Source organism: Sinocyclocheilus grahami, unplaced genomic scaffold (assembly GCF_001515645.1).
Source record: "Sinocyclocheilus grahami isolate Dianchi unplaced genomic scaffold, SAMN03320097.WGS_v1.1 scaffold276.1, whole genome shotgun sequence".
Classification (NCBI taxonomy): Eukaryota; Metazoa; Chordata; class Actinopteri; order Cypriniformes; family Cyprinidae; genus Sinocyclocheilus; species Sinocyclocheilus grahami.
This window is the reverse complement of record NW_015505455.1, coordinates 1,010,032-1,024,893: the sequence shown is the minus strand read 5'-3', so window position 1 is coordinate 1,024,893 and position 14,862 is coordinate 1,010,032. Positions and strand designations below refer to the sequence as shown.

General features: G+C 36.4%; 2 protein-coding genes and 1 pseudogene across 2 annotated transcripts in view; all 3 read left to right on the top strand.

Annotated features, from left to right (window-relative positions):
• The window catches only part of LOC107600028 (COBW domain-containing protein 2-like), a 12,933-nt pseudogene extending 8,637 nt beyond the window's left edge, over nt 1-4,296 (top strand).
• Nucleotides 4,297-6,125: 1,829 nt separating this feature from the next.
• Nucleotides 6,126-7,283, top strand: LOC107600049 (forkhead box protein D5-like). Its single transcript, XM_016291814.1, has one exon. The coding sequence runs from the start codon at nt 6,318-6,320 to the stop codon at nt 7,281-7,283; it is 966 nt and encodes a 321-aa protein (XP_016147300.1). The 5' UTR covers nt 6,126-6,317.
• A 2,080-nt stretch (nt 7,284-9,363) lies between these two features.
• Nucleotides 9,364-14,862, top strand: part of LOC107600012 (phosphoglucomutase-like protein 5) — a 27,125-nt gene continuing 21,626 nt past the window's right edge. The window contains exons 1-5 of the mRNA XM_016291782.1: nt 9,364-9,963; nt 11,815-11,977; nt 14,056-14,202; nt 14,301-14,426; nt 14,511-14,701. Of these exons, the coding sequence (XP_016147268.1) occupies nt 9,706-9,963; nt 11,815-11,977; nt 14,056-14,202; nt 14,301-14,426; nt 14,511-14,701 (885 nt within the window). The 5' untranslated portion in view covers nt 9,364-9,705. The remainder of the gene's footprint in view (nt 9,964-11,814; nt 11,978-14,055; nt 14,203-14,300; nt 14,427-14,510; nt 14,702-14,862) is intronic.

Here is a 14,862-nt window from a genome sequence, read left to right as displayed (position 1 = left end):
AAGCAAATTTATTTATTGGCTATTTGCTTTATAACAAACAAACTGGCTTCAAACTAAAATATCTAGCCATTTGAAATTAGAGGCAACCACTGCATTTGAATCACGATCTGCACCGGCAGTTGTTTTTGATTTGATTTAGATTAATTTCAGGATTTAAAACAAAAACAGAATGGTCTGACTTTAGCTGTTATTTATTTACTTGCTGCATAAACATCTGCACGAGACAGCAGCAGGTCTGAATGAGGCGCTCTCTGACAGCAGGTGGCGCTGATGAACAGGGTTGCCAGGTTTCACAATAAAACGAGTCCAGTCGTGTTTCGAGGAGGTTCTCCTGTAAAAATCCATTCTGGGGTAAAATCATGCGTAAAATACATGTTTTTCGGCGGAGATCTTCCAGTAAAATTCACATTCCAGGGACTAAATATCACGTTATTGGGGTCGCTTCAACCCGCGGACATGAACAACAACCCACGGCAACAGTGTTAAAGTAGCCCAATTCCGCGGGAAAACCTGCATTTTGTACTTATTTTACTGGGGTTTTTTTCGCGATCGGCGGGTTGGCGACTACTGCTCTACTTAAAGATGGCGTAGGCTATCTAATTTATTGAGATGCATCTGTATATATATATATATATATATATATATATATATACGTATATAATCTATAACCAGTACATTGCTTGTACACGTATATAATCTATAACCAGTACATTATAATTACATTATAGTATATATATATATATATATATAATATACGTATATAATATATAACCTGTACATTGCTTGTACACATAACCAGTACACGTATATAATCTATAACCAGTACATTGCTTGTTAAAGTTCTATACAATTTTGTGTAAATAAATTAGAAATAAAAATATACTAAACTAACTACCAAACACACTAAAAACTAAAAATGTATTGTTTTAAATGCTTCAGTGAATGTAGATATCGCAGCATTATAATGTACACCATGAACAATGATATTTATTTTGAAATTAGCTAAAGGTCATATTTAACAATGTTATTAACGTAAATGAGTGTTTTTAATAAATAACTTTTAATGAATGTTAATACCGGCAAAAGTGTAATACCAATATATTGTGCAACCTTATAGTTGTATGTTATTCAGTGGATTCTGGTGTCTGTCTCAAACATGTCAGAAATGTGTTGTGGTGAAGTCAGGAACATTTTTAATAACTATAAATGGTGCTTGCTTTATAGTTAATGATCTGAACCCCTAACACAAAGTAATAAACTTTGCTGTGTACTATCACTTAAGTAATTTTCTTATGATTTTTGCATGGTGAACAATAAAATCATAAAAAATAAGTAAATAAATAAAACAATATATAAATAAACTTGTTTTACAAGGTACCCGAGTAATATCTATACCAGAATATCGGGTAAACCAGTTTGGCCAGTTAGCAGCCAGAACCCAGAGCACCCAAGTAACATTAATTAACACATTAAAAACCATTCAGTAGTACACCTTGGCAACCACAAAGCAATGTCCTGGCAACCAACCGTAACACCCTAGCATTGTAAGGCAGACCTTTGCACTTACATTTACATCAAAAAATGTAAAAATCTAGTTATAGTGATCATTTGATAGATGTCTTTGCGTTTGTTTTACTGTACATGTGCTCTGTCCTCTTCATTATAGATCAATAAATGGGCTCGTAAAGATTTTGGAGACTCAAAAATCCAGGTGGGAGTATATGCAGAAACCACAAAACGCACTTTATTGTGATCCAGGGTAAAAAGTGTTTGCATATTGTACATATTTTGAAGCAGTTTCAAACTTCACTTTTACATAAAGCTGACCCTGCATTCAACAAATGTCTGTCATTTTAAAGCAGTTAGATATTAATCGAGACCTGTAATCTGATAAGTATGCTAGCATTTAAAAGTTTGGGGTCAGTACTTAGAAGAAGTCTCTTAGGCATATCAAGGCTGCATATATTTAATCAAAATTACAGTAATATTGTGAAATAATATTACAATTTAAAATAGCTGTTTTTTATATAATTTAAAATGTAATGTATTCCTGTGATGGCAAAGCTGAATTTTCAGCAGTCATTACTACAGTTTTCCGTGTCACATGATCCTTCAGAAATCATTCTAATATGCTGATTGTAATTCTAATATTTCTTATTATTATCAAAGTTGAAAACCGTTGTGCTGCTTAAGATTTCTATGGAAACCGAGAACAATTTTTTCAGGATTCTTTGAAGGATAAAAAATTCAGAACAGCATTTATTTGAAATATAAATCTTTTGTAACATTATAAATGTCTTCACTGTCCTTTTTGATCAATTTAATGTATCCTTGTGGAATAAAAGTATTAATGTCTCAAAAAAGTAAAAATAAAAATGTAACTGACCCCAAACTTTTGAAAAGTAGTCTATTTTCAATCAGTTTCATAAACTGACCAATGAAAAACTTTCTTCAGCACTTTTTAGGGTCCTACCTTTATTTTCTGTCATCTATTAATAACATCAAAGGTATATATAAGTATTATATATAAATACAAATTAAGTGTATTTTCCTTCCTTATAGGGTGAACCTGTCTCAAGTATTAGATTTACATTCGTTTGATACCAAAGACGGCATAAGGTAAGTGTTTTTTGAAGAATACTTTCAAGAATTACACAACATGATTCTTACTGAAGTATAGTAGTATTCTGTTCGCCGGTATTTTTCTAGAGGATTTTGTATATCCGATGAGGATCAAACACTCCATTAGCTCATGCTAATGTTAATGATTTACACAAAAACAAAAAAATGAAACGCCCATTTTAAGAGTAATTACAGTGAGACCGAGTAAATGTGAATGTCTCAGCCCAGCTGCGGAGGATTATAGCAGTGTCTGCTGTAGAGGTACAGAAGCACTTCCACACAGACTGCCTTTCAGCCCACGACTGTGGCCCATTTGCCCCCTTGAGCACAGGCTGCTTGTCTTCATGAAACAAGTTTTTTACTTTTCGCTTTGTTTTATTTCAGAGTATGCTGACTATAACATTTGAAGTTCCTGGCAGTGTGTCAGAAGACCTATTAAATATATTCATTCAGGTACAAATATAGCATATGGAAGCTTGTAAATAAAACATTTACCCAGAAGAACACCTTTACAAATGTCTTGAATATGTTTTTTTGTTTTTTTGTAGAATCTCCTGTGGGAGAAGACATTTAAGAACAAAGCAGGATTGGCAATGATAGTTATCCGGTTAAAGGTGAGGATACGTTTATGTATATATAGTGTTGTGTAGTCATTATGTCAGCCACCGAAATGCCAAATAATTCTAGAAAATCATGACTTCTGTGAAGTTATTTTGCCTTTGTATATCAACCATATATCCTTTACAAGCATTCTAATGTTCATCAAATCTGTTCTCTGTGTAAATGATTGTTGTGTGTTGTGGCAGGGGATCTTCTCCATCCAGCAGAAACAGAAGAAGGTGATGTTGCAGGGGGTCCATGAGCTTTATGAGCTGGATGAGACTCCAGAGTCCTGGGCAGATCACGAGCCGAGAATCAACCGACTCGTCTTCATAGGTAAGATCAGATATTTACATACAATACCTATGTAGAACTCTTTGTCAACCTGCCTGTTGAAAGCTGGGGAAAAAATGTGTTGTTTTATTACATTTAAAAATTGTTTCATAAATAATTGACCATTTACTGTCTTCGTACTTCAGGTCGAAACCTTGATGGCGACATTCTGAAGAAAGAGTTTATTTCAGCCATGTCTAATAAAGACTGCGTGGAGTAGATGATATCTGACTGAAACTGTGCACAATCTACCAGGCCACGTATACAAACCATACAACAACAATCTCATAAGACATTTGTGAAATCACTGGAAAAGACAGCTGTTTCTGTTTGCAACCCACAGTTTTTGCAAATCCTGCAACAGCAGGTATATAATAGGTGCTTGTCATGCTCCATGACGTTTTGAATAGAAAAAGTGTTAAAATCGGACACTTATTTCTCCTAAACATGTTGAACATGTACTAAAAATCCTTTAAGCATCTGTACGCCGCATTTCAAACCAGTAAAACTGATATTAACTGAAATGTCTTAAACACAAACTGTAATTTATTTTACATTTCCATTAACATTTTCTCCAAATACATACCTGGAAATGCATATATTGGACACATTGAAAAACCTGTAGTCTTTATTTTAAGAGTATGTTGTTATTTTTACAATTCATTTAAGTGATCAATTACTAATCATTTTACATAGACTTTTTCACTGTGTAACGTGTAAAATAGCAGTAACCAGTCAAATAAATTATTACTTCTAACGTATTAAATTTGTGTCTTTTTTTCAATGTGAGAACTATCATTACAAGCACCCACTTAACACTTTCTGTGACGAGGCGAAAATGGCAATATTAACATGCATTGCGAAAATTGGTTGGCAGAGTTTACTTTGTTGAGTGTCTCTAGTGGAACATATATTATGATAACTAAGAGCAAGTTACAATAATGAAATTATATCATATGTACATTCAGTGCAACACAAATTTAGAAGTGTCTTCCAAATGCATACATGTAAAAGAGTTACAAAAAATGTTCACAAATTTCATTAATGCTTCACTAATATTTGTTGTTCTATGTGTTGTTATATATTACAACAATTTAGTACGAAAATATACATTTTGTCACACTGTAAATAATTTGCTTTTTTCATGCTTTGTGTTATTAGAAGCCTTAATATTGAGTACTAACACTTTAAGATCAGCTTAGGTCTTTGGATTTCTTTAAATTGACATATGAATGAGTGCTGTAAATAGCTCTGTTAGTTTACACAACTTTCAAGTACTCTCAGAAATGTACATGCATCCACTTCCACACCATCCACAGTTGAGGAAGTGGATGGACCCTTTCATTTGCAATTGAGATGACTGTGAACAGTTTTAACACACATCCGCGCACAAGAAGGTTTGCTTTGAGGATTGCTGCGCTCATTCATGCCCTCCAATAAAAGTCGCTCCTCGCCTGTAGGCTAAAGCTGCGCCGTTTCCTATTTGATTCTGATGTTGATAGGCTCGTTTACCGGCATTCTTCTCTCAATGCGGGGAGCCGGGCCATGGCCATTTTCATGGTCACACCACCTGCGGGTATCTCGAGGTGACAAACCAAACGAAACCCAGGGGGTATCGGGGGAAAATCAGTCTTTTAAACCGGTAGTTAGGCGTGGTGTGAAAATTCACCATCACACGTCCCGGCTCCCACTGCGCTAACCTGCTTCTGAATTGGGGAGGAATCCTAAAAGGTCATAGAATATAACGATTGTATTTTTATTGGAAGTGAATTACGACGCAATTTTTTGTCCGGATCTAAAACACATTAAAAATGCAATTCATTCATTCATTCATTCACGCATTCGTTCATAAATAAATAAATCCACTCTTTTTGTTATGGCGAACTTAAAGATGTCAAGGTTCAAATGTGTGGAGATTCAAATACTTTAATTATTTTGGCATTATATTATGTATTAAAATAAGGATAACATCTTTTATTTTAAACATTAGCTATTAAAGTAAAAAAAAAAAAAAGTCAGTGTGTAACCACATGCAAAAAAACATTTTGTTGTCATGTGACCCAAAAATTTAAAATGTAGGCTACTTCAGGTCAAATAACCTCAAGAAAGCGTCACCAAATATAGGCTTATTTTAAAATAGACTACTGCATTTATAATAAAATATATAGAGTTTCTCTCTTTTTTACACGCAAGCCTTGCGTACGCCTACGTAACACTTTAGAAAATAGTAAAAGATTTTCTTTTTCGAAATATGCATGAAAGTGGCACATGCGTTTAAAAATAGATTCATACTTTGGAAGTGCATTTGATAATATCAATTTATTATTTCAAGAATGACGCTAAAATTACTTAATAATAGCTAAAGATAGCCTATTACATTATGTTCCTTATTTAACAAGCAAAATAGCGACATAAAAAGTTGCCAGAACGTTTGTCTTAGCTAGGCTATAATAAAACAGGAAAATTCCACATTTAACCTGGTTCAAAAAAGTAATAAATATTAAATATGACTGAAAACAGTACTCTTATTTGAGACGCTCTAATGGGCTGTTTGGTTTTGTTTTAGCAGGTCAAAGACCCCCACACCTGCCCGACTGTCCTGAATCCCTGTGGTGACACTCCTCCCCTATTGGTCTGACCATCGGCGGACCAAAGACGGAATGCGTGCGGCCTCTCATAAATAGTCCGCGTTTCCATGAGTCCTGCAAACCGGCCACAAGCTTCACCAACCACAAGTCGCGTCCAGCACATGGTCTCCAACCATGACCCTTTCCCAGGATTACGAAAAAGTGCAGCGTACCCCCGTCTCTTCTGAAGACGATGAAATAGACACCGTCGGAGGAGACCATAGCGACCGAGAGTATTTCATCATGCCTTGCAAGGACCCCACGGAGGTGGACCACTCAGGGTCCGAGTCTTCAGGAGAGAGCGATAGCAGCTTCTCCACCCCGTCCGCTCCAAAGCAGACCACCGCCGTCAAACCTCCCTATTCCTACATCGCCCTCATAACTATGGCGATCCTCCAGAGCCCGATGAAGAAGCTGACCCTCAGCGGCATCTGCGACTTCATCAGCAACAAGTTCCCGTACTACAAGGAGAAATTCCCCGCGTGGCAGAACTCCATCAGGCACAACTTGTCACTCAACGACTGCTTCATCAAGATCCCACGAGAGCCTGGAAACCCGGGGAAAGGCAACTACTGGTCCCTGGACCCTGCATCTGAGGACATGTTTGACAACGGCAGCTTTCTGCGCAGAAGAAAAAGATTCAAGAGGAACCAACCCGAGTTCACCAAAGACAACCTGCTGCTTTTCCACCCAACGTTAAGTTATCGAGCATATGGGCGTCCTTACTGCGTCTCTGGGCCGGTTCCAGCCCAGGCTAATCCTATTGGATATTTGCCAGTGCCGGATGCCATCATGGTGCCACCTCCATATTTCCAGTATCAGACTCTCAACATTAAGGTCCACGAAGCTCCAGAAATCCAGCAAAGGCCCGAGCACAAGACCCAGAAGTGTTCGTTCAGCATTGACAGCATAATGGCCAAATCAACAGCGTCTCCTCACAAAAACTCTGCTCATCATCTCACACCTGACTACAGTTATGTATTTCCCAGGCCGACATCATGTGTGACTCCAAGTTTGTTACCAGTGCCAACAAGGACTCCTGTGCTGAAGACTGTTCCTTTCACAGAAACTCTGCGGATGGTGTACCCTCCTCATTGTTGAACTGTGTCTGGAAAACTCACAAACTCTTGTCGTTTTAAATAGACTTGTAACATAAGATATTTCTGTCATTGCTCTTATATGATAGTTATAATGTAAATAAATAAATGGTAATATATTTGCTAGTCTAAAATCCTGGAAAGTGGATGTATTAAAATTGTTTAAATAAACCTGTTTAAATAAACCATCATCGTCAAATCTCAAGTAGGCCTATAGGCTATGTGTTATATTACTCATTATTGGTACTCATTACCAATTTTTAGGCGAGTATCGTGTGTTCCCCATAAAGACCTTATAGTAACTAACTGAAATTGTGCATTTTGCTCATTAATTTATCCATAAAACCCAAAAGACTGGTTATTTTAAAATCGCTTTAATTGTTGGCTATATGTTGGAATGTTGAGTAATGTATATTTCATTTAAAAAAAACTATAAAAAAGAGGGGAAAATAGGCTAACTTTACACTGACCTTAAATTGTTTTTAAAGTTAAAGCTCTACCAATTGTTAAAAGATTGCATATGAATGCGCGTTCAGTAGCCTACTCGCATTTTAAAACCAGTAACAGCGAGTTGCGTGCATTATAGTTGACAGAATCCCTTTCACTGCTTGCAAGACATTTTCTATCATTTCGTGTGCACTAGATGGAGACTGAAGCTCGTGAAATGATTCGCACTCGATGCATTGAGACGCATGTGCTTGCTCGGTTAAGTTGACTGATTTACTTGACTTCAAATATCACTTTATAACAGAGGCGGACAGTAGGGACGTACTTTTACTCTGCTTTAAAAGTACTTTTCAAGTGTCTGTACTTTATCAGAGTGTTTTTCTTTAGAAAACTTTACTTCACAACGTTCCAAAGCATTCTATTGTACTTTTTACTGCACTACGCTTCATATTAAATATCATTTAATACTTAATTACATTAGAAATCTAGTACTTTCTTACTTTTACTCAAGTAAAAGTAATTCAAAGATTTACTTGAGTACAAGAAAGTATTACATTTTTAAAGTTCTTAAGTATTAAAGGTAAAACAAACAACTTTTATTTATGAAACGTAGTGCAGTAAAAAGTATGACATTATGCTTTGGAATGTAGTGAAGTAAAGTTTTCCAAAGAAAAATACTGATAAACTACAGATACTTTTTAAATTTACTTGAGTAAAGTAAAAATACTTCACTACTGTCCGCCTCAGCTTTATAGTGTTATATAATAAGACAAATAATGCATTTACAGCGAAAACAAATAGGCTTATGGTTTATCTGTTACACTTTTCTCTCCATATATTTATTAGAAAAGCTTTTTGAAAGTCCTTTTCTGTATGGATACATGCCTCAAAACAATTACTGAAAGTAACATATATCAAACCATTGTTTTGGCCATTATAAATTATGTAGACAATACTTAAAATTACAACATAAGAAACGCATTTGACAACTTGCCTCGACCTGGCATTTATGACAAATTTCCTTGTCCTCAGAACACAGTTCAACCTTTCAAAATCTACCTAATTACATAGCTGACTGTTGTTTGAATGGATATCAGTTGTGTTTACTTGTTTGGCCTACTCAAGAGCTATTACAAAATATTATACTAAATTTAGTTTGGAGAACAGAATTCACAAAATTATTGTAATTGAAAAGGTTTTTGAATTAGATGATTGAAACCAACATAAATCCACTGCTAACACATTTGTTTAATTTGACTTTTGTATAATTGACACACAATTTAATTTGTTTAACTGACTCAAACCCATTACTCTTGGGCCAACCAGCCTCGGTCTCCCTTTTCTGTTTTGGGATTGGAAATTTGGTCAGTTTGTTATTTATCTCATTCCTTCTTGTCTTGGTTAATGTTATTTAATTTTATGGATGTTATGACATTTCTGTTTGTGATCCAGTGTGCGTCAGATGAGAGCTGCTGTCCACTTTGGCGCATCATGTAGCTCCAGTGCGCCACGGACAGTCGAGGTGCTCGATTACACAGCGGCACACACTGTCACTATTCGCTCCCCCACATCATGGGCTATTTTTGGTTCGGTGCGTTAGCTCATTATATAGAGTTTTCTCCCCTCCCTGCCTTTTGGCAAGCAAACGTACGCGTGACAGCTCGGGAGAAGAGTGTCGATGAGCGTAAGACCTCATTTTGGAATATTTCTTTGCGTTTTACACCCATTCATTCTGTATTTTGTGGCCCTACTTCACAGTTTGTGTGGTGCGATGACAAGACAGCTGTCGTACACTAGTTTTCCAAAGACGCGTCTCAAATAATTCACTTGGACTGAAGCGCACTGCGCTGTGGCGCACCCTGCTCGCTGCCTCCGTGAACTTCCTCTGTTGCTTTTGACGATATTTTGAACACTGTATCACACCTCATTCAGCTGTTAACAAACCAATTTTTTGACCTCCCGAAGCGTTCCAGAAAATCATGGAAACTAACCCTATACCCATTTTGACTATCCAAACTACCCCCTTCGATGACCAGAGACCAGGGACGAATGGGCTGCGAAAGAAGACAGCGGTTTTCGAAAGTAAAAAGAACTATCTGCAAAATTACATCCAAAGCTTGCTGTCCTCCATCGACTTGAGGGACCGTCAGGGATGCACTATGGTGGTGGGCAGCGATGGAAGATACTTCAGCCGGGCTGCAACTGAAGTCATCGTTCAAATGACAGCTGCCAATGGGGTAAAATTGTGTTTATATTTCTTTAAAGCGAAAAGAAAATCTCATGCATGTCCCTCTAGTTCAATCATTTAAAATTAAATTTTTACATTTTATGTAATTATGTAATTATTACGTTTTTCTAATAAATATGTGTTATGTGTTTCTTCAGAAAGCTAACATCAGATTACTGAAAGCCCATTTCTTTCTTTCTTTCATAAAAATGTTTGTTTATTTATTTATTTAATACATTTATTATTTTTTCTGATCTATATCAACAAAAAGGTAACATCGGTTTTATTTACCTATTGGTGTATTCATTTTTGTTATTATTATTTGTCTATTTTTTTTTGTCATCATTTCATGTGTCTTTATAAAATGCACAAGCTTTATAGCATGATTTGTTGTATATCTGTTGGACATGTTTAGTTGCATGATTCAGTATAGCATTAAATGGATTTATAGTATAAATGGTCATATCTGTTTTTATATAATGTTTGAGAGCTCTTATATCTGGACTTTGAAATCCCAAACAGCTGAGCATTTTGTTGGAAAACCCGAGAAGCTACAAACTGTGCACATAATGACAAAGTTTTAGAGCTAAATCTCTATCCTGGCTTGGCCAAATGTATCCTGTCTTATCTGTTGTGCCATCCCTCCCCTGCACACTCTTCCTGGAGAGCCGCTCTTTCCCTTGTTTTTACCTCTCATGTTCTTGTCAGAATGACGGGGAAACCCAGAACATATGGCTATGAGCCATAATGCTTCATCAACTCTGTTTGTCAACATTTCTAGCATATTTGGTTGTGCCTCTAATGAAGATTTAATGTTTAGTTCAGTCTGAGCATAAAGCCTGAAGTCATTGTTTTTGATGTTCTACATTATTTTATTCCATTCATATTATAAAATACAGCCACATCATCCACCCCCCTTAATTCTCCTTCTTTGTATCAGTGACATTCTTCCATACAAACTCGGTAGCTCTCAGAGGCATGATATACCGAGGCTGTGTATCCAAAAGCAGAACCTTATATGGATAAGCTGCTCAAAGAGTGCTGGGAATACAGTTCACACTCATCAAGCTCCAACTGAGAGATGCAAGTAAAAACAACAGGCTAAGCAAAGCATCAATCTAGTGAAGTGTTAAATTGGCAAATTACTAAGAAAAGAAAAGCCTAAGGTCAGTGCACTTGTTCATTTTAAATGCTTGAGTGAGAGATGCCAAATAACTCACTATTAATAGAAAGTGGCTGATCTTGTAAAGCTTAATGAGTTACAAAGTTGCTGAGATGTCTGGGCTGCTGTCTTGTGAGCGAGAAAGAAAGTATCTCACAATTATCTGAACGCTTGACAAAGGAGGTTGCAATTTATGGCAGATGGGATTGTATGTCAAGTCTCTTTTGAGTAGCCTACTTAGAAATTGTTAGTGTGTGTTGCAAATAAAGAACCCTGCACACAACTGTTTAGTTTTGTCCCTGAGTCAGCTTGTCACTCCTACAAGAATGAGCTACCAGACAGATGTAGCTGTTGATCTGGTATGCAGCAGTAGCCATGACTGGCGCCTCTAAAGGGTGCAGGTTTAAAGCCCACCATATAATGTTATGATAACCCTTGCATGACAGGTGAAAATCTGGAAGCAAAGAGCCTATTCAGGATCTTTAAATATGTACTTTTACACTTGTCATTTCAAACCTGTATGACTTACTTTATTCTGTGGAGCACAAAAGAAATTTTAAAGAAAGTTTCATGTTTTCATTCTCACAGTGAAAGTCAGTGGAGTTCAAAACAACATTGGACTCCACTGACTTTCAAGGTACTGAAAAAAAAAGAGATAAATCAAACTTCACACCAATCAAACCAAAACTTTGATTTCAGATTGGACGTCTGGTCATTGGACACAACGGGATCCTGTCCACCCCAGCGGTCTCCTGCATCATCAGGAAGATAAAAGCCATTGGTGGGATCATTCTCACTGCAAGCCACAGTCCAGGAGGCCCAGGAGGAGACTTTGGGATCAAATTTAATGTTGCTAATGGAGGTGAGAACATGCACTTTTAGAATAATAAAGATGGCATACTGATTTCATTATGTTATATATATCATCAGCCTTTAAGGGAATCACTGTGCCAGTGAAGTCATGACCTCAGGTTAACATTACACCTCGAAACCCAAGTGGAATAGAGTTGTACATCTTGAACCTCTAAAAAAAATCTTCTATGGACATATTTTCATATCTATGAACCTAAATGCACCTAAGATATTTTGCATTGACATACACCATTATTATGATGGGGATATATTTTTTTCTTGCATAGTAGTGACAAACAGTGCAAATTGTATGCTCACCAATACTGAAAAACAGTACAGTAAAAGACAATAAAACACAGTAATATTGTGAAATACTATTATAATTATAACTGTTTCTATTTTAATATATTTTAAAATGTAATATACTCTAATTATAGCTAAACTGAATGATCAAAGTAGCCATTACTCCAGTCTTCAGTGTCATATGATCCTTAAAATCATTGTAAAAGTGAACATGTAAAAGTCTTTACTATCACTTTTGATTAATTGATTGTATACTTGCTGAATGAAAGTAAAAAAAAAAAAGTCAAGCCAAGTGTCAGCCTCCATCTCTCAGTGAAACCACATTTATCACAAATATGTGAATATGCACTGTGATGCATTATATTTTCATTTTGGTGGATTATTATGAAGGATATACCACATGTGATGACTTAAAGTAATTTTTCGTCCAGAGCATTCATTTTGTTTATTTTGGACCCTGGCAACACACATGCAGTCGCTAGTGGGGTGAAAGGTGGTGACGATTATAGGGTATAGTGGTGAACTCCTTGAGTTCTCTCCAGTGCTGGAAAGCTGATCCGATATTTACACGGGTCCTACTTCTTGTCTTATTGCCTTCTTTTGTTCTGCAGACGTTTTCCTCTTTTGTTTTTTTATCCGCCATCTCTATCTTTCTGTTGCTCGGCTCGTGAATGTTCATCCTGTGCTGTGCACTGAACTCTCTCTCCTCCACATCATGAGTAGACACGCCCCTTACTGCTGATTGGCTACAAGTTTTTGTTTTGCTATTCGGCCCGAATCAGTTTTTTGAAAAATCGCTTACCCCACCTTTAATCCAAGAAAATGAAAGAAAGAAAATCACTCACCGCTCTTGACTGAATTAGTTTGAAGTTTTAACAAGAATTAATCCACAATCAAACCAATAATTATTCAGACACCAGATATAATTTTTGATATTTTTTTATTAGTGGGTGCAGGACATAGTTCATTTTCTAGTTCATTTATGTAAGTGAGGATAGCAAAATAAAGAAAACTGTGACATATTATAAACAAAAATTCTTCATACAGTGGACTACCAGTAAAATTGATTAAAAAAAATTTGAACCAAAAATTATTCAGACACTTTGACCTGACCATGTTTTGCTTAAGTGTTTTTTCTTTAATTGTTAATGTGACCTTTTTACACCACAGACTGAACAAAATTAAGCATTGCTTGGTAATTGGTCAACAAAGTATTGATAGTTGTGTAAATATTGTCATACTAACAGTTGTCTGAATTTTTGGTTGATTGTAATCCATTACATACCTTTCTATCAAAGTTACTAACATTATCAAGATGAATTTGTTCTGACACAGTTTAACTCTGAGTTCTTGTCATATTTTATTACCATTTTCTAAACTATAGCAAATAAACTGTGATAATGTGAAAAAATGTTGAAGGTGTCTGAATACATTTTGGTTTGACTGTATATTTAATTTTTACAGTGAAGACCATGCAGTGCTATTTTACATTTGATTATTCGGTTTCTGTACCTGGACACCTACAAACTTGAAAAAACGTAAACATTGTTTAAATAGCACAAATAAATAAATAGAACGAAGATACAAATTAAACAATTTCAAACAGGGCCCACTGGTACAACCAGCACTGGGGCCCCGCAAACCCCAGCTACAGCCCTGCATACAGTATATAACTAATATTCTTAGAAAATGTATTTACATTTTTGAATCACAGATGCAGTATTCTTAGAGCCAACTTACAGTTGTTGGGCTTTTTTTTTTTATCTGTCTGTTTCCTGATTACAGGACCATCTCCAGACACAGTGATGGAGAGGATCCATCAGGTGAGTCGCACACTAGAGGAGTACGCCATCTGCCCTGACCTCCACATCGACCTGTCCCGCCTTGGCCGTCATGACTTTGACTTGGAGAACAAGTTTAAGCCCTTCAGAGGTGAGGCATATTAACTTAACTTTTCCTAATGTTATTGTCACAAACTTCAGTTTACACTCATATACTGAGCTTAAAAATGTTCTTCCCCCATTTTTCAGTTGAGATTGTGGATTCAGTTGAGATCTATCTAAACATGTTGCGAGGAATTTTTGACTTTGGTGCCATCAAGTGCTTGCTGACAGGTCCAAAACAACTGAAGATCCGAATAGATGCCATGAATGGAGGTAAACTCCTGTAGACCGTTGCAAATACTTCTATGCAGATTTATATCTGTATGTAGAGTCATATCTTTATGTCATCTGTTTCAGTTATGGGACCATATGTCAGAAGAATCTTATGTGATGAGCTCGGGGCTCCAGCTAATTCTGCTGTTAACTGCGTCCCTCTGGAGGACTTTGGAGGCCAACACCCCAACCCTAACCCTGCATTCGCTGCACCTCTGGTGGACTCCATGAAGGGGGGAGAGTTTGGCTTTGGGGCTGCTTTTGATGCAGATGGGGTGCTTGTCTCTTATCATCTGATAATCATTTACAAATAACTTACAAATTACACAAATGCAGACATTTTTTTACAAATTTCATAAGATTAATATTCAAGCAGAAAGCATAAGAATCAAGGCTGTTAAACCAAATTATTGCTGGATTATTTACAGCTTCTTTG

Excerpts from the sequence above, each read along its gene's own strand:
- LOC107600049 (XM_016291814.1), top strand. The coding sequence starts at position 6,318 with ATGACCCTTTCCCAGGATTACGAAAAAGTGCAGCGTACCCCCGTCTCT.